The following is a 22,974-nucleotide window of genomic DNA, read 5'->3' as shown; positions in this document are numbered from 1 at the left end:
ATGCTCTATGCCTATCTGTCGCAGACATTTCTCCACAGAAATCCTTTCTTTCGGATTTCTGTGTCTTCGGGAGGCCAGAGGCCTCCGAAGAGAAGGTAAACAATTATTATCAGATGCTGTGGAATGCAACAGAGACACCTTGATTGGCTCATTTTCTATGTTTATAATTAAGAGCCAATCACCAGTGCAAGCTAGGGGACTGAGTCCTTGAACACAACTTTGTTGTAGATTCTTTCTTTCTATTCTTAGCTTAGCTGGCCTAGCTGCTCTGCAAACCTCTCTCTATATTCTATTAGTATAGTCATAATGTATTATATATAATATCTTAATAAATCAGCCTTCTGATCAAGATACAAGATTCACCGTCTCTCACCAGCTGCGACCCACTCAGGCGCGGTAATACCTATCTTTTGAAGTGTTTCCATCATGTGCTCCCTTGTAGCTTTCAGTATAGTTTAAGAAGGCAGTTGGTGGTTTGGTTGTTTTAGAACCTCTGCACTATGCACTGACTCTGTACTATAATTTGCTGGGTTTTTCTTCAGTCCTGATGCACGGATAAGCTGGAATTCTCCAATAATGTGTTTTTCCACAGTGCTCCACTTGGAGTGCTTGTCAGAGTAGATGTTACACAGATTGTTCATTGAATATAAGCTGAAACATGACTTTGAATAAAAGGCATACTTCTTCAAATTTCTGTTCCTTGGAGTGATGTCTTTGTGTTTGGAACACCTTCTTTATATTTTATTCAAAGGAAACCTGAACATAATTTTTCTGCAGACAGTAGGTGTTAGAGAACTGAACAACCCCCCTCCAACAAAATTAATTTCAAAACCAGTAAATTTACAAATAGATTTCTGGAACATCTTTGATTCTCGGGAAAGCAAGGGTCTTGTGATTAGGCCCCAGATATAAGATTCACGTTCAGCTGCTGATTTTATAGCAATTACTGTGGTACAACAGGGTAATCATACTCATTTAATGTATGTCAAGGATTTTCAAAATGAGTTGCCTGGTCAAAGAAGAATTTCTCTGAGAATATGTGTATTTATGATGGGATCAAATGCTGCAGCAGTGGTACATTAGTATTGTATAGAGATCTGTGTTATGGATGATGTTCAGTCTTGGGGGTTTTTTCTCTGGTTCAGGCAGTTTTTATTACATGACCATATTCTCTTATATGGCAAAATGTGAGGTGTTCAAAGCTTGGAAATGTGTTCTCAAGATTCAACATAATAAAAGTCGCAACTTCCATGATTTTTTTGAAACTCACTGTCAGTTGTCATGTTTGTAACTGTCTTTGTAACAGAGAAGTAACAGTGGCTTTTTCTTGCTACTTGTTATTCTGGTTGAAAAAGTTGGTTTGTGTCTGGATGATGAATGACTGTTACCTCTTAGATTTGTCTAACTGGAAGAGTGAATTAGTATTACTTCCTCTTACTTATTTCTTAAAAGATACTTGCTGAAAGAAACAAAATTTTGCTGACATGGCATTTTAAACGTAAAAGTCAATTTGTATTTTCATTCAAATATCCAAAGTCAAGAGAACTATATTGTTAAACGTGCTTTACCTATGGACTATAATCTTCCACATATTATGCAATATTCTACACTCTGAAACTGCATCCTTTGTGGAGCCCTTTGGTGCTACCAAAACAGTATAGCCACAGCTGTATATTCTGTTTAGTATGAAATAGATATTAGGATAACTTCTACCAACTTCTGACATGCTTTAGTCTTTATTATCAATGCAGATACTGAATAGTCTAGGAAATGTAACATCTTCACTTCTACAAAGCCATGTCTTAAATGAGCCACCCAGTGTGCCATACTCCTCAGATTATTTCAATTACTCCATTAATTCTGATTCTTCTTTGAATTCTAGTATGCCTTAAGAGATGTCTGCCTTTCTACTTCAGTAGTTACAGTTACTAAGGTGTCATTGCAAATAAAAATAGTTCAGTTCTAATGAAAGATATTGGAAATAGATATTTTTCATTATTGTTTTTTGTTTTTGCATGTGCAATAGTACTCATATTCATTGCTTCAGTTCTCCAACAGAAATTAACTGAAGTCTCACTCGATCTGCTATAAAGCTTTCAACTTTGTCCTTTGGAATCTAGCTATAATAAACTCCATGAATCTTTGACTTCAGTTCAAAGGTGATTAGAAGTCATGCTTGATAGCCTATGCTATGTATAGGATTTGCACCCAAAAGATTTACAAGTGAAGTTGCTAGAGGAACAAATAAGATAGAACAGAGATCAAGCAGGGTTTGTCAGTGCTTAAGCCTTGAAGAATGCTTATAGAGACTAAGCAACACAATGAGCAGTGCCCAGAATAACTTGAAAATTTCAAATGCAATTTTAACTGATTAGCTGAGATTTTTACCTCCACATAAACATTTGGATTAAGTTTAGCATCTATATGAAACTGAAGTCAGTGCCATTTTCAGAGGTATTTTCACAAATACAGTAATATTGTGCAGGCCTCAAGGTGTGGGTCTGATTGTTCTCCCCCACAAACCTACTTAAGTATGTAAATTTAGATGTCAGAATACCACACTTTTCTATTTTTGGGTGAATGGGCTCCATGTTGCCAGGCTTGAAAAGGGACTTTTAACCCTTCTAGGTCCATTGTTGCGTTTTGTCCCATGTTCTATGGCTGGTGTGCAACACTATGAAAGACTTCTGACCAGTTTGATTAAAATGTCCTTTTTTTCCTTTTTTTATTCTTTATTTAATTTGTATAACACTAAGCACATAGAAAGTCCTTTCAATATAAATTACTTGTATATTCTTTCTCACCAATCTTTTTTGCAGAGACTTGGGAATGAAAAAAAAGGGGGCAGCAATAAGGCTAGTCAGGAGTGACAGGGGTGCTGATCTGCAGTGTGTTCCTTGGTGCTCTGTGGTGGATTACCTAACAGAGACAGCTGGTGTGACAGGTCATAGGATAGGCTGCCTGACTATCAGCTCATGTGGCAAAGGAAGGGCCAAAGTGTTAGATTGCAAGTGGGGGACATGTCATTTCTGTGAAGTTTCTGTTTGCAGGCCACTGCTGGTTAAGGTGACCCTGGCTCACTTTGTGCCCTTTTTTGCTGGCTCTGTAGATGAGGCTAAGCACCAGTGTCTGGCAGGTTTGAGCTGTGGAGCAGAAGGAAACTATGCTGCAAGTAGGATACAGCTTAGGTTTGTGGAAAAGAATACAGTGACCTCATGAGTCATACTCAGGACTGAAGGAGGGGCAGGCTTACTAGGAACCATAATGACTGCAAAGATCAGGTTGGGAAGTAATGCAGATTCTTGGGGTGCTATCAATAAGGCAGGAAGAAGAGGCTCCCTCATGCAGGACAGTGGGAAAGGAAAAATGAAGTTGTTTTATAGGTTAATAAGATACTTTGTTTAGCTCACCAAAGAAGTCTGGGACAATTACATGCAGCCTTTGAAGCAAAACCTTCTTCTGATACAAACAAAGAAGGTGGAGACTTTCTTTTTACAAGTAGTCACATGTAAAAGATAATGAGTACAAAATTCAGGGGAGATTCTGATTAGACAGAAGAGGAAAATATTTCACAGTGAGAGCAATTGGCCATGGGAACAATCTCCCCATAAAATGGTGGATACCCAAATGTTTTGACACTTCTAAGATTCACGTAGACCATCTTGTTTAGACCATGCTGTTACCAAGAAAAGTTGGACCAGATAAACCTTAGGCCTCCTCCCAACCTGGTATTCTGATTCTCTGCAGGTTTTCATTTATAGCAAAACTTCATGCCTGTATAACTATTGTACTTCTCCCAGCATAATTACTACTTTAAAGTAAAACAAATTTGAGAAAAAATATTTATAACTACATATTGGACAACAGGTTGCTATGAAACAGGCTATTCTTTAAAAAGCAGGGCTTGTCATTTGCTTAGCTTTGCTGTATTGCTCTGTGATATATGATGCAGAGATAGCATATGGATTTTCTACTTGTTTTATAAGCCTGAAAACTGCCAGGCACCTTTAAGACTTTGGAGCCAAGTGAGCATTCCCTGTGCTAAAGGATGGATTGTCCTTAGATGTAGTGCATGAGAAAGCTCCAAAAGAATATGTGGAAAACATTGCTGTTCCAAGTTCCCAATGACCACCTATAAATTATCTAAAATATATCAATGAACATAAAAAAATTAGTTCATTATAGAAACAAGCAAACAAAAATCTAGAAGACTGTCAGTAGCTAGGTTAGTATTAATGCAAATCAATATAAGCATAAAATTGATAGTTCATCTATCGTGTTAAGGATATAGAGATTGACAGAAAATAATGACCTCTGCATTCCAGCTGGACCTTAGAGATCAGAGGGTCTGAATGTGGCTGGGCCTGATTTATAATCATCATCAATTTGGCACTATAGGTCTGGTTGTGTTCAATAAGAACTTTCACAAGCCCAGATTCACAAATTTACCATTTACCAATCCAAAACTACAGGTCAAGCTGTGCTCAGTAAGAACCTTCACTGTCCCAGATTCACACACAGCACACAGAGTTTGGTTTACTGAAACAACAAAAGCACAGACTTGGAATTGCTGTTGATAAACAGCACTAGATGTGACAGAGCTGTAACAATAACAATAATATTGTGTTAGCCTGGCTAATGACAATAATCCTATGCAGAATCTTACCAAGCCAGCATTTCTGCTTGTGAAGAGGAGAGAGTAACGCACCAAGATCTTACCAAGTCAGCAAGAGTAAGTGACTCCAAGATCTTTTTGGGTCTTTCACTAAGTACATGAAAATTCTACCCAGCTTACATACAGCCCCATCTTATTCTCCTCCTCCTTCTTTACATGTAGCACAATCTAGATAGAGGACTGAGCAGTATAGTCATGTATGTGGTAGCATGTACTTCAATAATCTTATTAGCATACTCAGGGTGTGTGCTTTAATATTTAAATATTTAAACCCTTACTGAGGCAGATTTTGGCCATGGTGTCCTTCAAAGTTCCAGTCATATGATTTTGTTCTTTTCTGTTCAGTTCTTCAGAGCCAAAACAGGTCCATCCTATCTCCACAGGGCCTCTTCCAGCCCACTCATCCTTTCTTGATGTCAGCTAAGCAGAAATCCATCTGCAAAGATAAAGTAGAAGGAATGTGGGGTAGGCTGTAGATAGTAGGCTATCTTAGACCTTGCCAGGCTTCTTGGTCATCACACTACACCATCTTAAAATCACATGAAAGAGGTACATTAAAAATGCATTCATAATCCAGAAATAATCCTAATACAACTCCTGTTGAATTTCCCCTGGCACAACCTTGTACAAACTCAGTACAGAAGAATCTTTCTGATAGAGGCTAAATTTTGATTTTACCAGAACTACTTTCTTTGTATTCAAAACATCAGCCAAGCTATCAGAACATAGTTAATTATTAATGCATGTGTATAATCAGGACACCTGACTCTGCAGATTGTTAGTAGGTTAGCATAGTGTACTTCTGTTTAAGCAGATCAGAGAAGGAAAACAGGATTGAAAGTTTACTTGCAATGCTTTGTTAGACTAAGGAAAATGTAAAATATTCTTGCTAACTGCCCATCAATGCAGTTTCCACAGTTTCAGTGCATTCTGGATTTAATCTAAAATGTCAAGGATCTTGGATCAGAGAATTCTGTTGTTAGTAATTTCATTTTCAGCAAGTGTGCAGAGTACAAAGGTACTTTCAAAATGGAAGAAGTGTGGTGATCCGGAATGTGAGAGTAAGTAAAAATTTGTTTTTTTCAAAGGGAGTCTGTGGTGTATATGCAGCTGTTGGGAATCATAATTTGAAATTAGCAATGAAACAGACTAAAAATGAGTAGCCATAGCAAATGTTTGTGGTTACGTTTAAGAGCAATAAGCTTGAAATTTTAAAATAAAAAGAGAAAAAAAAAGACTTGCTGGTTTGTTGTGTAAGGTTATACATATCAAAGTTCAGTAAAAATATTTTTGTGTAGCTCGTTTTCCTCAGGTGTCCCCAAAATGAGCAGTATAAAACAGCTTTAAAGTATTTTTAACTAATTCTTAACAGGTACAAAATAAAAGAAACAAAATATAAATAAAATTAAAATGGTGGGTTATAAACTGAGAAAGAAGACTTTCTCATGTCTATATAGTACATTCATAGCCCATTCTGCAGAACTCTTGAGTTTTTTTTCTACTGGCAAACTGGTTTGGGATTTCTTTTGTAATCCTTCTTACAAAACACTCTTTACAAAACACAGTTAATATTTACTCTTTACTTATTGTTTATTCTTTTACATGAAGTAAGTGCTGTAACTATTTATTGTGGTGTTCAAAGAGTAAATAACTCTGCAGGAGGCAGAGCCACTGAATCACAAGTGGACAAATGTCCTGTTTACTAACCACTGATTACCATTGTGAAACCTGTCATAATCATAGTTGAAGCTGTTTCTAACCTGTTTCCATTTGTTTAGCAGACTTAGGTGTTGTATTTTCAATGTCTTTTCCATCTTCCATTTCCCCTGAAGTTGGAGAGACCTTAGATTTCCTCTCATAATGGATTTCCATTTTCTTATGGGAGCCAACTTCAGTACCAACTTCAGTAGGTTTTGGATGTTCAGAAGGATGTTCCTCTATCTTTGCGGAAGAGCATGTGAAAGGGCCTCCAAACTGACCAGAGCACATTACTACTGAGTGGTTTCTGTGGGGAGACTGGGGTGGAGACAAAGAAAACAAAATAATTCAAACTGAACTGGAAACTTCAGTTTTAACAACATGTTTAAGGTTTATATTCCTAAAATTTATGTATTTTCATCATAAGATAAATGTATTCAAAAAAGAGGACAAAATCCCTAAAATAATTACTAGATCTAAATTAGAATTTCTGAACTATAAAGTTATAAATATGCCTGGGAAATACTTTTTAGCTGTTTAGCCTAAATAAATTTTAATGTTAATTTAATTACTTTAGTAGATTAGTAATTGCTAATCCTGCATACATTCTTTCTATTTAAGCATTGAAACCTTGGCTAAACAAGCTCTTAGAAATGTCCATATAGGACAAGAGCTTTTCCCCTTGATGTCTGCAGTACATGGGAAAGAAAACAAGACAGGGCTGCTTTTTGCATTAGTGATTTCCACACAATGATATAAATGGATTAATATTATAACAAAACACATACATAAAAATGTTTGCTACTGCAATTCATCAGTATTAGATATATATCCGATTTCTTCAGTAAAGTGACTTCAGATAAAATGGATGCTGTATTTGTTTATTTCTTTCCATTATTCCAGAGGCAATGAGCCGAGTTCAAGCCACTACCGACTACTTAGGGCCTGACTGCCGGTATCTTAACTTCAAGACAGGGGAGGAGATCATCGTATACTCCAAACTTTCAAGGGAAAATGAAAACCTGTGGACAGGAAGTGTAAGTAATTCAATCTGAAAGACTTGCCCCATAAATATTTTAGATATAGTAATAGCATAACAACCACAGTCTGCTTGCTTCTAAAGATCTTCTATCTCTTTTGGAATATTAACCAGCCATGGATGAATACAGTCTTTGGGTCATTGTTACCATCTTTATACAGAAAGAGAAATTCAAATCCTGGCAAAGATCACTCATAGAGAAAAAAAGTCAAGATCGAAATACAAGTTTTCTGTTTCCTTCATCTTATCATCTGGCTGTAATTATTTAATCTAGTTTCCTTGAAAACACTCAGATCTATCAGGTCAGGTTCCTATCTATAGGTCTGTGGGTAAGACATCCCAGGTCAGACTGGGACCTGACTTCACAATCCAGTGCTTAAGGAAAGCTCCCAGAGAAGTTATCATGCATATTTAATTACTTGGAACAAGTGTCAATGAAATTAGAACAGTCATTTAAGAAGGAATGGATGCATTGATCCAAATCAAGTTTTACTGCTAGTGAAATCATGTAAGTGCTTTAAAACTACAAGACATTGGTACATTTTTGGGTAGGGTTTTTTTCTGTAAATAATCTGTCATATCTATTGTATAACAGGGACATTCTGTCTTCCTTTCTTTTTCATCCAAGAGCATCTTTGCAGGTACCTCACTATTCCTTGCTTTCCAAGATATATCCCTCCATTAAAGGCTACATGCAATGGTTTGATGTAAAAACAGCAGTGGTTTTTTGGCCAGAGGGACTTGATTCTTCTGGGCCCTATCACTAATTTATTTTCTGTAGTGTTGCCATCTTCTTTGTCATTTTCTCTTGAGCTGCAGCTAGTCTCATATCTGAATTTCATATCCTACTTTTCTTGTAACTCAATATGGGTCATTAGTTATTAAGGCATGACATTTTTCCCACTTGAGACAATGGGAAATTTGCAGCCAATTTTAGTAGGATCTGACTGTGACCATCAGTGCACACACCACTGTCTTCAGCTGAAGCAGCTTTAAGGCTACTGCTTTGGTACTGCACAAACACATGTTCATAAAAATAATATAGAATATAATAGCATGGAGTAATATCCTTCCTTTTGCTTTCTAAAATGGCAAGGGGAACACTTCCATGAAGGAAAAATAAACCAATTATTTGACAAAACAGAATTAAGGAGATAGGGGGCTGTTCTACAAGTTTATTGTTCATCCATACTTTTCCAGCATATGTACGAGTCCCTAATATACGTATCACTGAAGTTTAAATGCTCTTATTAGTTTTACTTTTTTACAGAAAGGAAAGGATTTTGGCTATTTCCCAAGAGATGCTGTGGAGGTTGAAGAAGTTTTAATTGGAGAAGAAGTTGAAGTGATCACTAAGGTAAATCAACATTACTAGATTTTCCAATGTAGCTTACAACAATTGAAAATCTAATATCCAGTTAGAAATTCAACTGTTGGTGGATTATTTCAGATTATTCAAAATATGTTTTATAACTGTTCCAGTTGATTGTTTATTGTTCTCTAAAATAACTTCTACAGATATAAACATATCTAGATCTAGATGTATAACCTTTAGGAATAATATGATTAATTACAGTTCTTTGTGTAAAGTTATAACAGAAAGAACAAGGATATATTTTGCTGTAGGATTACACATTAGAACATTCTAAAAGTTAATATTATTCTTTTAGGAAACTGATTTCCTTTGTCTTAATGAAGATAAGTACAATTTTGAAAGTGAAGATAACACATTACATGATCACAAAAAAGAAAGTGAATATTCATTGTCTGATGCAGAATCAAAGCTGCATGAAAACAAACTCTTAAAATATACAAAAGACCCCATACAAAAGGAAGAAAGAACTGAATCAGTTTCTGAAAATGACTCAGAGGAATCTCGCATTGAGGAGTCTATAAACAAAAAGTTGGTTACAAAAGATGATACTGAAGAGCCACAAATGCAAAACAGTCTCCCAGTAGAACCTGTTCAAACTCAGTCTAGTTGGATTTCAGGATGGTTCACCACAGAAAGTGAAAATGATGAAGAGCCCTTAAAAGCTGTTACTGAATCTTCAGAAGCAAGTAATTCTCAAGGCAGAGAAACAGAGGTAGTAGCTGAAAATTACAGCTTTACAGATTTACAGGAGTCAAATGATAAGGAGGAACAAGAACCCCCTGCATCTGGTTGGTTTGAAGGTGGACTGACAAGCTTTCTGTATTTTGGTGAAAAGAAGGAAGATGTTGATTTGGCATCAGAAAAGAATGATCCACAAACCCATGATGTCTCTGGTGTGCCCGAGCATTCTAGTACTGAACAGGGAACCACAGCCGCCGAGGTATTGCCTCAAGAAGAAACGAGTGGAAGCCAAGAATCCAAATCAAATTGGTTTAATTTGGGTTTAAGTGATGTTCTTAATTTTGGCCATGCTGAGGAAGCTACAATTGCTACAGAGGACCAGAGAAGCAGAGAAACAATGGATCAAGCAAATAAGAATGAGGAAGAGCAGACTTTAGACCAGAAAGAATTACATATGGGCAAAGAATCAAAGGAAACACTTAATGCGGTGACAGATGAAGGAGATGAGAATTATGCACAAGAAATAAAAGATTCAAACAGTAACAGACCAAATCCTGGGGAGGTACCAGCATGTGCACATACTCTTAATGACACCAAAAACACCTCAAACAGCAGAGAATCATCTTTTGATACACTAACACATGACAAAGAGAAGCCAAATGAACTTCACAGTTCAGAAGAAGACTTGGTATCAGAAAGCCAACTGCTGAGAAATAGTGGAGCTGAAAAGAAAAATCAGGAGTCAGAAAGCAGACGTGGCCAATCAGGTTGGTATACAAATATCTATAATAGATTTATTAATTATAATATGGGCACACATGATAATCAACAGGAACATGAATCAATTGCATCAAATCAATTGTCTAGTTCTCATGAGCCCCTCCAAATTGTGATCCCTCAGACATAAAAAATACAGGAGAAAAGCCTGAAATATCTGAAGAACAAAGCCATAGCTTCTCTTTTAATCATTTTGAGGACATACTGAAATTTCTGAGTTCAACAACCAAAGAAGGGCAAGTACAGCATTATGGAGAATTGCCAAGAACTACAAATAATCATCTGGGCATCAAGAAGACCTCATGTGACAGTGAACCAAGTCTTAGTCTGAAAACACCCAAACTAGTCAAAGGTTATGGTGTACAAAAAATTCAGCATCCAAAAGCCATTTCAAAATGGATAGTACTGTAAAAGATGAAATTCACAAACCACACAATAAAAGTGTCTGACAGAGTTTTTATGAATACATCAAATATTTCAGTCAGGACATTTTTAATGATGAACATCATCAGAAATCATAAAGGCATATACTGTATGATAAATAGATTTACCAACCCCATTAATTACATTTCAACAATTTTATTTAAATTAAAACAATTTGTTAAACAACTCTTAGAGTATCTCTGTGATGGAAGCAAGCTGCTGCAGCAGCACCAGCAATTTGAAAAGATTCACAGTGAAATCACAGCTTACTCAACTAAAGATAATGCTGTGTGGAGGGCACAGGTCATTGTGTCTGCACAAAAGGGACACAATTTGGACACTGAGCAGGAAAAATATACAGAAAAAAAGGAATGTTCTTCTAGAGCTGCCAGAGCTTTTGTCTGCTATAACAATTAAGTGTGCTGCCCAAACTGCAGCTCAAGTTACTAGAGTAATGTTTCACTAACAGTGATTTAGCAAGAACAAAATATCCTTTGTTGGCAAAAATAAAACCACAACAGATGGAACACTGTCTCCTTCTGGTGATTTAAAATGAAGAGGTAGTGAGCCTAACTCATATCAGTTATGGACTGATCTGTGATATTTCAAGGATCTGATAACATAAGTTGAGTTAATATAATGGTAACAGGTTCAGAGCAAATTACTGCTCTTGAACTACTGGACTACTTCAGATGTGTATCTTTGGCCAGTACTGTCTTGAAGCATATGACTAACTTTAACAATCCGTAACTTTTTTCTTTGTGGGTAAGCATGGTGTGGGTTTTTTTGCAAGCAATATTTTATTTGCTTCAGGCATTTATTCCAAGTTACTAAAACTGAGGCAGCCAGGTGCCTTCAGTCATACTTCTACATGAACATGCCTGTGGTTTCTTGTATTTTGCAGGGAAGCTTGATATCTTGGAATTTGTTAATCTTTAATCCTCCATGGTATTTTCAACTGTTCTCGCTCTAAAGCTTACCCCACTTGTATTTGGATATAAAAAAGAGACTTATTAATCCTGACCAGGGAATCTACAAACTATCAAAACCAAACGTATTTTTTCCTGAGCACTTATTTTTTACTTACTTTACTACAATGTAAGTTTTGCTTAAAGCTCTATCCTTCAAATCCTGAGACCATTATTTGTATAGTGTTTCTCAAGTCATACATCTGTAGCCCATTTACTCTAGTGTTGGGCTTTGAGGAAAATAAAAACAAAAAAAATAAAATCTCTGTAAAAGTTAATATCTTATAAGAATAAGTTGAATCTTCTAAAGGTAACCATGATTTCCCTTCACAATTATGTGCAGGAGTAGGCAGAAGAAAGCTACTAGAAGAAACACCAGAGAAGGAGCACGAAATGTATGTAGCTGAAGACAGTGAACATGACAGTGATCAAGATTCAAAAGCAACAGCCATTGCTTCAGTAAATTCTGAAACAAAAATGGACAGTTCAGCATCTGACTCTGAGGCTGATGTCAAAATGTCTTTCTCTGATGCCATCCAGAACTATGTTCCAAGTAATGGTAAGTGCTAAGTTCTGTGATTTTGAGGAAAATAAATTTGCAATCTTAAAAAAAAAAAAAACAAAACAAAAATCAATTAATCCAGTTGGAATTATATGAAGTTGACAATAGCAATGTAAAACCTCTTATTTTATTCCTTATGATCCAACCAGAAGGAGGCTGGATACATCAGATATTTGAATGCTTGAATACTCTTGAGTTCAGAGAAACAATAAAATCTGCATCATCAGCAGTGGTGATTATCATCCAAACGGTAAGAATTCTTTCCAGGTTATAACATCAATTAGTGCAAATTTAAGCCAGCCACAAATAATGTTCTGCAGTGAAACTCCTAAAAAAAAATCCTTTTAAATAAACCCTCTGCAATTCCCTGCTTCCAGGGTTATCTGATGCCAAATGAGACAGAGCACAGTGTTAGGTCAGCTGCTCATCATCTGCCCCTTTGCAGTGCACAATCTGATGAATTTAGGGTGTGAGGATTTCGGGTTTTGTTTTGTGGGCTTTTTTAACAGGCAGGAAACACCTGAGTGGTGTTTTTAATTTTTTGTTTGGTTTTGTTTCTTTTTTGTTTTTAATGAAACTAATAGCTCCCTCTAGTTCTCAGAACAGTACTCATTAAATTTGCTTAGACTTAAAAAATTTGGCTTATGAAGAATAAAATAACCAGACAAGTTCCCTTGTTTTTAAAGTGTATTTTCAAAGCCTTGATTCACAAATCCTACCCACATTCGTAATTGCATTAAAGATACATTTCTGTTAACCATGTCTTCTGTCAATAGGTTAAACAGGAAATGGCATCACACTGCAACACGTTTCTATGCAAAATATATATATATAAAATAGAAATGGGGTGATTATTGCTATGGGGGTGTCTAAAACATCGAAACGTAGTGCAGAGTGAAGGTGAACCTTAAGGGGCACGACTGCACAAGAAACAACGCTGCCCGAGCACCTTGAGGAAAAGGTTCCTGCACGTCTGCTCTAAATAAGAGAGTGGTGGCTGGTGCAGTGCCATTTGTAAACTTCACTGTGGTGCTTTGGTTGAACTTTGTTTAGATAGGGTAATTGAAGTTTAAGAACCACATAAATTTATTTCTGATTTCCAGTGTATGTATATAGATTACGGTTAATTTGTAGTTTAGGATGAGGAAAACGCAGGGCCTTTGTCCCTCGGGACTGACTGCAACTCACTGACAGTTCACTGCTACCGCCAAACTCGTTCTTGTACTGTTTGATCCAGATAAAAAAGCTAAAAAAGGCACTTTCACCATCCACCTATCCTGGTCCCTTAGGTGCTTTGCAGTCCAGTCACTCACCTTGCGTTGTAAAAGTCGCTATCACACGGCGGGGGGGGGGGGTTTGTTTGTGTTTGGGGATTTTTTTGTGGTTTTTTTTTTGTTTGTTTGTTGTTGTTAGGGTTTTTGTGTTTGTTTTTTGTTTGTTTGGTGGTGGTGGTGGTTTTTTGTTTTGGGGTTTTTGTTTGTTTAAGTAGTTAAAAAGCAAACCCCAAATCAAATTAGCGTTAATCCTAGTGAATGAGACGAAGGAGAATCCTTTGCTATGTGGCCTTGCGTCTCCCCTTACACCTGCTACCAGCAGCCCGCCAGGGTCATTTTTAGCACAGGCACGCGGCAGCACTCGGGCCCGCCCAGCCCTGCGCTCCCGGGACCCACCTGCGGCCCGGCCCGGCCCTGCCCGCCCCACCGGCACCGCCGGCCCCGCCGCCCTGGCCGGGACACGCGCGACGGGCGGCCTGCCGGGAGCCGGGCCTGCCCGGGGAGCTTTACTGCCGTGCCACGGGCGGGCATGGAGGCGGCCAGCGCCGCTCGGGAGGTGAGTTTCTCTGAGCGCAACTTCAGGGAGGAACAGGAGCAGGTTCCGCGGGGCCACGTCCGTGCCGGTGGGCGCACGCAGAGGGCAGCTGCCGGTGCCTCCGGCCCCCGTGCCCGGGGAGGGTCTGCCGGCGGAGGTCGGGAGCCGAGCCGGGCCCCGCGGCTGCCACCTGTGCGGCGCGCCCCCCGCTCCCCCCGGCAGCAGTGGTTCCTCCCCGCCCCCCCGGCGGGCGGGCGGTGGTACGGGCCGGTTGTCAGGCGGCGGGCCGGAAGGGGCGCGCGCCGCCCGCGGGAAGATGGCGGCGGGCGGGCGCGGGGGGCCCGGGGCCGGCGTTGGCACGGCCGGGCTGTGGCCGGGGCTGCGGGACAGCGCCCGCCGCTACTGCGGGCTGGCCTGGGAAGGGCTGCGCTGGGTGAGTGACCGAGTGACGCGGGTCCGGTGCAGCCCCCGCGAGGGCCGGGGGCTTGTGCAGCGCTGCTGCCGAGGGGCTCGGGCAGGGGAGAAACCGAAATGAAGGCGTAAGTGCACAGCGCAGGGTCCTTAGGCACGGCTCACGTGTGGTAAATTGGAGCCACATGGAGCACGTCGTATCTTTGAGCAAATAGATCCGTTTACAAAGGAAACGCGAGTGTATCGAAGTGTTTAAAATGTGTTAAATCACCGGTGTGTTGAGTGTGTTATTTTAGCATCAGGTTGGTTGAACAGGTTTTTCTACCAAGCAAGTTTTCTACTAGACAGTTAAGAAGTACTTACTGTTGTTGTTTCTGACAGCAGTGAAATGTGTAAGACAACTCAAAGGAGAATTTTCCGTAGTAAATTCCTGAAGAGGCCAACAAAAAGGCTGGAGAGGCACTTTTTACAAGGGCACGTAGTGATAGGATAAGGGGAGATGGCTTTAAACTGGAAAGGATGAGTTTAGGTTAGATAAGAGAAGGAAATTCTTTACTGTGGGGGTGATGAGGCACTGGACCGAGGTGTCCAGAGAATCTGTGGATGCCCCATCTCTTGGAAGTGTTCATGGGCAGGCTGCATGGGTTTTGGGGAAGTAGGTCCAGTGGGAAGTGCTCTTGCCACTGGCAGAGGGATTGAAACTAGATCTTTTAGATCCCTTTTAACCCAAATCATTTTGTGATAATTGATAGTCTCAGAAAGAAAAGGTTTCAGAGCTTTATCTGCCGGTTTTCATGTCTTATTGGAAGTTTTTTCCTTCACCTGGTAAATCTGTCATTTAAAAATCAAATGCTTCTGTTAACCATTTTCGCAGAGTTTTGGAAAAAAATAGATATACAAGCCTTGGAAGTAAACAATGTCAACATTTAATGTCTGTTTCTGTGGATAATATTAGCCTCTTTTCCTTTAGCTGAAGCTTTTCACTTTACTTTTCAGGCTGTGGCTTCACTGCCTGAAGATATGAGACCCGGGCCTGATCTGTATGGTTTCCCGTGGGAAATAGTGATTTGTGCTGGCATTGTTGGAGCCTTGACCATTCTGCTGTTCCTGTACAGAAGTTATCAATCAGTAAGTGTTGTGGTCTGACCCCAGACAGTAAATAAACACCACACAGCCACTCTCTCGCTCCCTGTGTCAGGCTGGAAAGAGGGAGAGAATCAGAGGATTAAAAGTTAGAAAACTTGTGGGTTGAGATGAAGACAGTTTGATAGGAAAAGCAAAAGCAGTGCATGCAACAAAGCAAAACAGAGAATTGATTCACTGCTTCCCTTGGGCAGGCAGGTGTTCAGCTGTCTCCAAGAAAGCAGGGCTCCATCACATGTAGCAGTTACTCTAGAAGACAAACTCCATCACTCCACACACCCCCTCTTCCTCCTCCTTCCCCTCAGCTTTATGTGCTGAGCATGATGTCAGCATGGTGTGGATTATCCCTCTGGTCAGTCAAGTGTCCCCTCCCAGCTTCTTGTGAGCTTGCAGCCTCCTTGTGGGTGAGAAGCAGAAGAGGTCTTGACTCTGTGTGAACACTGCTCAGCAATATCTCAGACATCCATGTGTTTTCAGTGCTTTTCAGCACAAGTCCAAAATACAGTCCCATGCCAGCTACTGCGAAGAAAATTAACTTAATTCCAGACAAAACCAGCACAGAAAGTGTTCAAGTTACTTGCAGATATGTAGAGTGCATTAATAGTTTGCATTGAAGTTGTTATCCTTCCTGTTCAAGATAGAAAATGCTTCAGAGTTTTAAATCTATTGTGATTGAATTTAGAGTCTCTCTACAAGAGAAGTCTGTTTTGTCAAGATAATAAGTGTTTGAATATGTAGTGACTGTTGTAAGAGGAAATGCAATGAAACTTGCTGCAGTAAAGCTTCCTCTTTTTAATTTTTACACTGAACTTTCAAAGTCAGCCCTTAAATTATTTTCACAAGATACAGATGTCTTCCCTAGGGTGTATGTATTGCTGTGTGTATTGATATCTCTGTGACTAGCCTGGCCATAGCCAGAGCAGCTCAGGTCTTTCAAGCAAAAGCAATCCATGTGGTTTCCTGTCAAGGGGGGCATTTTACAACTCTTTGAACAGTGACACCTGGATTCTGTTTATTGCAACACTGAACCAATTTAACTGCATGCTCTTTGTGAGCACTAAATCTGATGACTTTGAGAGTTGCAGTACTGAAACCTTTCAATGCACAAATCAGATTATATTTTTGAGGTAATGCCTGTCTTCTCTTGAGAGTAAGTAAAGATCTGAGTAATAAAAGCTGCCTACCATACTTTCCCTGCTACGGAAATGGGGTCAGTATCTGTAATTCAGTATTCTAAACTTCTTCCCATTTTTCACATACTCTCATACAGTCATTGTGATTTGGGTAGTAGGTGTAATGACACTCATGTTTTAAGACTGGTTAGTTTTTCAGTTATGAGCAACTGCATTTTTAGGATTTTAACGTGAACTGACCTTCTCTGTAAGGGTATTAGTGTTTAGAGGCATCCCTCTGGGTGATACAAAAGGCATTTGAGCTGAAATCATGCAAGCAAGCTAACCTGGTATTGTTTTCTTCCTGCACATGCCACTTAAGGCAGGAGATATTACAGAAGTTATTGATAGCTTTGTCAGTCAAACATACTTAGAACTGCACTGGCTGCTCCTTGAAGAATTGATGGTCACTGAAAAGTAATGGAGTAACTAACCATCCATTGGGGATGATAGGATAAAAGCATGCTTACAACTTTCTTACCCTTTTTTCTTTATTTGGGCTCCTTAGCTTTAAATTAGGAGGAAACAGGGAAGATCTGAGGGCCCCATTGTTACATTAGGCACATGACCCAGGCCCAGCTGTGAGAGAAATGCTGTGTTGTAACAGTTCTGTGGGTTCAGCCAAGTTCTGCATCCTTGTAGAGGCCATTTGTGACAGATTTTGCCCTGCAGTTTGTTAGATTTTGATTCTAGTGCGCTAGACCCTATGTGGCAGCTGCTCACTTGGCACTTGAAGGATGCCCATCAGGTTGTACCTTACTGCAGCTTTAGCTGTTGTGTGTTGTAATGTGTGAGAGATCTTTCCCAATAGGAAATCTGAGCTCAGTGTGGAGCTTTCCCCTCCCTTCCTTTTCCTACTTTTCTGACTGTGTTCTATGTGGTGAATATGCAAAGGTGTGTTATTAAAGTGATCCAGGTGAAAACTAATCTCCTTTCCCCTCTTTTGTCTGATAAGAGTGGGAGAAGGACAGGGCAAACACACAGACATGGAGGGGGTGAGAGCAGCAGATATGATTGCCTGCTTTTAGTAGGAGCCATATTTATATTCCTTTTTTAAGTTCCATGGTTAAACTTGGCATGGAATCACAGCTTAAAAGATCAGTTTTCAGATAATATGTCAGAGTAGTTGATCAGACATTTTCAATATTTATTCTCTTTTTTCCAGGTTAGAAGTCGACTTTATGTAGGTAAGCTTATTTTTGATACTTAATTTTTCATATTTCTCTGGAATGTGGCTTTATTCTTTCTTTTTTCACCTTTAATTATTTGGATGATGCAACATTTGCTTGTCTTTCACTTTTTAGGAAGGGAAAAACAGCTTGCCAATAAAGTTGCTGAACTAGTTGAAGAAAAATGCAAAATTCTTGAAAAACTCAGCCTCTGCAAAAAAGAGGTAACAGTCCTCATTTATTCAGATGTGTTGTAGGAATGGATTCTATCCAGTAAAGTATTAACTTTTAGAAAAGTAAGATGTTTTAAAGCTTACAAAGGGATTCTTCAAATGCTTTTTTCTGTCACTGTCTTTAAGAGCAGTTAAGGTGTTAGCAAGTTCTGAGTTCAAACTATCAGTATTATATATTTCACTGGAATCCACTTCAAGATGTCATATTTTTTTGTTTATATCACTGGGATAGTGTAGTAGGGTTAAGGCTTTCCTGATTTCCAGCAAGGTGCATTTGTGAATATTTAGGTGATGTCTGTGTTTCAGAGCATTCCAAATTAATGCTAGTATTTAGTCAATTATTTACCTATATTCTGATATAAAGTAATTCCTTTTCAGTTTGAAGATTTACAATTGTCTCTGAAGGATGGTAACACTCTGAAAGAATCAACAGATGCATCTTTTATTGAGGTAAAAGATTAATGGAAATTGTTGCTTCTACAATATAAGGCAGTATTTTAGCAAAAATGTGGCCCATATTAAAAAATACCCAAACAAACTAAGTAAAAACAATAACAAAAAAGTCAGGCAAACCCAAAAACTCCAACACAATAGTTTTAATTGGGTTACTGAAAATGACTTAAAATCAAAGCCTTTAAATTAAGAGAAGCCTTTTTTAACAATTGCATTGAGGATGAGTAATACTAGAACAAATGGCATATTGGACAATATTTAAGGAGTAAATTGTTCCCATTTCCAGGAGAGAGGGTAGTGCATGATTTTTTCCCTCACCTTATCTAATTCAAATAATTTCCACAGTCTACGGGTGCACAGTTTTAAAGAAAAATTACCACTACATTGTTTATATCCCCCAAACTGAGAATATATTTGTAAAAGAGTTCTGGATAAGTGAATCAAATACCCAAGGCTCTATAAAATTAATGTTAAAAAAAGCAAGTAGGTTTATTTCATTTTCACCTCAGATCCTGCAGAGCTAATTCTTACAGTTTTTCTTCATGCTGGAGTCTCTAGAGTATTTGAGTAAAACATACTTTTCTGTCATATTTAAAATATACTTATTGTCTTCATATGTAGTTAATATCACATGTTTTATTAACACTCAAACCAACTTGATTTAGGAAATGCATGAAAAGCTGAACAAGTCAAACTTGAAACTCAACGAGGAAATAGAGAATCTAGAAAAAGAACTGGAAGAAGAAAAATCAAAGCACTTGGAAAGTGATACCTTGGTAAGAATAAGTAGAATCCTTTCTTTCTATTCATTTAAGAAAAAGTTCTCACAGAAAAAAATCTCTGCAGATAAGACAAACTATTTCCTTTGTGTGTTCTGAAATAAAAACTACATTTTCCATTTTGTCTTCCCTGTAACATTAGAAAAATGATAAAGGAAAATAGTCAAAAGAAGAAAAGCCAGTTTTGTTGCAACATGGTTCTACACACATTTTTACTGACTCAGCAGTAGAACTTTCTCAGTTTATAAATAAAAATAATTTTATCAATTGCCTAGACATTGTCAATCAAATATGTGAAAGAAGGTGTATGACAACTAATAATTTTCAGGTGGCTGAAATTCAGGAGAAAGTGGAGTCTTTAGAGAATGAAGAAAAATCTATCCAGTCACAAATTGATGAGGTATGTCTAACCTTTATAGTTTCTGTTTTCAAATCTTTGCAATTTCTATGTTTGCCACGTAGTTACTGCTTTAATTTTTTTTTTCTGTTAGAGGTGCAGAGATCATATGCTGTGTAAACCAAAAGAGTTTGTAAAGCTTAGTACTTTGGTCTGGCTTGATTGAGCAACTTTTAATTTCATATAGTGATTGGCATTTATTGAGAAGTAGTTACCTTGTCTTTTCTTAGTTTTCTTACTCCTCAATGAAATTTTGCTGAATGTAAAACTACAATCAGCAAAAACTGTTGAAATTGTAGAGAAAATGTGACAATATATATGTAGCCCAGCCAGAAAACCTAAGACAAGTCTGGTAATACCATCATGACCCTGCCTATATCTTCACCAATACCATTTAAGCCACAGACTTTTTAATTTCATTTAGGCCAAGTCCACCCTAAAAGTATATCAGATTAATACTGAGAGACTCAAGACATCTGTTCAAGATGCAGTAGATGAAAACAGCCATCTCCAGGAAAGTGAGAAACAGGTAGGTTCTTCCTAGTCATCCTTAGAAATACTGTGTTTTCCTATGATACTGATAAATATGGTTTCTCCAAAGAGCTCATCCTCAACAATTGTACTAACCTCTTGTGTGTTTTAGCAAATGGAATGGGGAAGAGGACATGGTTTTTAAAACAATTTTATGTTTGTATAAAATAATTGTGTTTTAAAAGAAATGCAGTAGTTACAGTTTGTGGGGAATCATGCATGGAGCTCACTGGAAGGAGAGCATGTGGTAATATAATTCTGGTAAGAACTTTGCTGAGACCTGTTGGAAAGCAGGAATACCTGAACAAGTCCACTGCTAAGATTTTCTACAGAGGCAGAGAGAAAATTCTTTTACTTGGCCTAGAAAACGAAGGAAATTGAGGAATTGCAGAGTATTCTGAAGACAGGTAAAAAACATACTGTGGTACCACTGTAGATGTATTAATTGAAAGTCAGGTATGTAATAGAGAGGAACAGAAAAGATTGTTACTTCCCAAATTTAATTGTCTATTTTCCTCAGTGCTGTAGCCAGATCACAAAGAACACTGAATATTTTAAAATATTTAGTATATGCAATAGTTGTTTTACAGTGCAGCTACTTCTTTTTTCCTAATAAATAGATATTTTCTATGAATGTTTAATGTTCTGTGTAATGTTGGTTTGAGGTGGTTTATTGTAGTTTTAATGGATATGTGCTTATTTTCCTGACTGATTGGTGATCCGAGAGATATTATCACCCTGTTGTCTGAGGAATAACCTGATAGATATTTGCATGGGGGAAAGAGTAGTGGTGGGAGTGGAAGTACAGGCCTGTTGGTTTTTAGCAGTCTTATAAAAAGCTGGGGAGTGCTTTAGTCCTCTCTGTCAAAACATGGTGTATGTCAAACTTAGTGGTTCAGGAGAAAAGAAAAGGATACATGAAATAAATTTTTTTTTTGCAGGAGGAATATTTCAGTTCTGCACAACTCTGTTAGTAAAACTTGGTCTTTTTCCCTAATTCTAGAAGCAGTCTATGTTTGTGATTAGCAAAAAACAAAGACAGTTTTATTAAGAGCTGTGGGTGGAGAAGCAGTGGATTTGACTGTTATAAATGTGAGATTAAGTTACTTGAGAATTATATGCTTTGAAGAGTCTTTTTTTTTTTCTAATCTCTACATCCTCTTCGTTTTTGTGAGGAGGAAGGGTCTGGTCTCAGTGCTGTGTTTCAAACGTGACAGTATTCTTATGTAATACATTTTGAGAAGCAATACATAAATTTTTTAATAGAGAGGAGTTTTCTTTCCCCCCCCCATGGTCATTTCTTGGGTTCAAATAGAAATAATCCAATTATTTGTGTGTGACAAAAATCTTCACTTTCCTTCCTTTTTATAAAGTAAAAAAAATAGTACTTAGAGAAAGATAATAGTAAGTGCTGGCAATTGCCTGTATTTCTTAGGCAATCATTTTACATCAAGGAAAACCAGGGGGGGAAAAATCAGTAAAAACAATTTTCAGTGTTTAACTGCCACATTCCTAGATGAAAAAAAGTTGGTTTGTATTCCTTCCAGATAAAACAACCTGGGTATAACTATTTCCTTAACCACATTATTGAGGATTAATTGCTATACTTTGTTGTTAACTGAGGTTTGTTGCAGTTTTTAGTAGCTTGAGAACATTTGTGCATATTGTAGTTTGTTGTGCTTTTTAGTAGATAAATAATCTAATGTTATTTGTTGCTGGAACCTGGTAAGGAAAAAAGAGAAAGTGTCTGCTTTATTTATTTGTGTTCTCATTTCTGAGGTGCTTTCTAATTGAGTGTTAGTTTACTGTATCAGAATATACATATCCTACTTGGTTTTTGTTTCTTACTTTTTTTTTCAAAGATGGAATTTCACATATGCTCCAAAGGTAACAAAGGTGTTATTTGTTCACAGAAACTAGAGTCCTTTCTTCCTCTGTTTGCATAAATGGGTCATAATCTTCTGGCACATCATAGCTTAAACTTTATAGGAGATGTGCTGTTTCAGGTTTGTGATGTGTCAGAGAGAGGATTGGGCCTTTTAGGTTGAACAAGGGAAGTGTTAATGAACTTCTGTGCTTTGCTGTTTTGTTGGTTTGTTTTTCTTCTTCAGGATCATTGGAAATATATATTGCTTTAGCTCATTGCAAATCCTTGCTGTTTCTCTTTATTGTAATTCTTACAGGTGTATAAAGTCATGTAAATTTATTTTCTCTTTGGCTTCATGAAGAAGAAATCTCTTAAAAGTCACCTTTTGATGATGGAAATGATAAAAATAGTTGTCTGTGTATGTTTTCTAATCTCTAATATGTTGTTTGCATGATGCTGCAAATTCATACGTGGCTTTTATGGCTTGGAAAGTGCAATTGTGTGCCAAGGGGCAATGTGTGTTAATTCAATTCTAGTCACATACCTTTGGTTCTGTGCTGTGTGGTTTCTCTTTGATAAGTAGTGTTCAAGCTTGCTTATCTATTTGCATGGCAGTTCCCCTGTTTAATTACCATTTTCTGGTTGTATTTTTAGTACAACTGCCTGTTATGTTCTTCTTGCTCAACTTAGTTACTCTTTTCTGTACTTCTACTGCTCTTATACTGATAGCCTGTTCTGCAACTTCAGGCAGAAGAAGTCTTTTTTTTAACAGAAATTTGCATCTGTTCAATTTTGTTCTCACAATGTCATGA

General features: G+C 38.0%; 1 protein-coding gene across 5 annotated transcripts in view; it reads left to right on the top strand.

Annotated features, from left to right (window-relative positions):
- The first annotated feature begins 5,445 nt into the window (after positions 1-5,445).
- Positions 5,446-22,974, top strand: part of MIA2 (MIA SH3 domain ER export factor 2) — a 34,888-nt gene continuing 17,359 nt past the window's right edge. For 4 of the 5 annotated variants that reach the window (XM_063160335.1, XM_063160331.1, XM_063160334.1 and 1 more), the window contains exons 1-13: positions 5,446-5,736; positions 7,277-7,410; positions 8,683-8,769; positions 9,083-10,235; positions 11,980-12,195; positions 12,348-12,448; positions 15,415-15,546; positions 17,899-17,920; positions 18,038-18,126; positions 18,514-18,585; positions 19,254-19,364; positions 19,696-19,767; positions 20,189-20,293. In XM_063160335.1, the coding sequence (XP_063016405.1) occupies positions 5,622-5,736; positions 7,277-7,410; positions 8,683-8,769; positions 9,083-10,235; positions 11,980-12,195; positions 12,348-12,448; positions 15,415-15,546; positions 17,899-17,920; positions 18,038-18,126; positions 18,514-18,585; positions 19,254-19,364; positions 19,696-19,767; positions 20,189-20,293 (2,409 nt within the window). In that variant the 5' untranslated portion in view covers positions 5,446-5,621. The remainder of the gene's footprint in view (positions 5,737-7,276; positions 7,411-8,682; positions 8,770-9,082; positions 10,236-11,979; positions 12,196-12,347; positions 12,449-15,414; positions 15,547-17,898; positions 17,921-18,037; positions 18,127-18,513; positions 18,586-19,253; positions 19,365-19,695; positions 19,768-20,188; positions 20,294-22,974) is intronic. The other variant, XM_063160332.1, reaches the window with a different exon arrangement.

Source organism: Melospiza melodia, chromosome 6 (assembly GCF_035770615.1).
Source record: "Melospiza melodia melodia isolate bMelMel2 chromosome 6, bMelMel2.pri, whole genome shotgun sequence".
NCBI classification, from domain to species: domain Eukaryota; kingdom Metazoa; phylum Chordata; class Aves; order Passeriformes; family Passerellidae; genus Melospiza; species Melospiza melodia.
The sequence above is the reverse complement of the archived record's forward strand: the minus strand, read 5'-3'. Positions and strand labels throughout refer to the sequence as shown.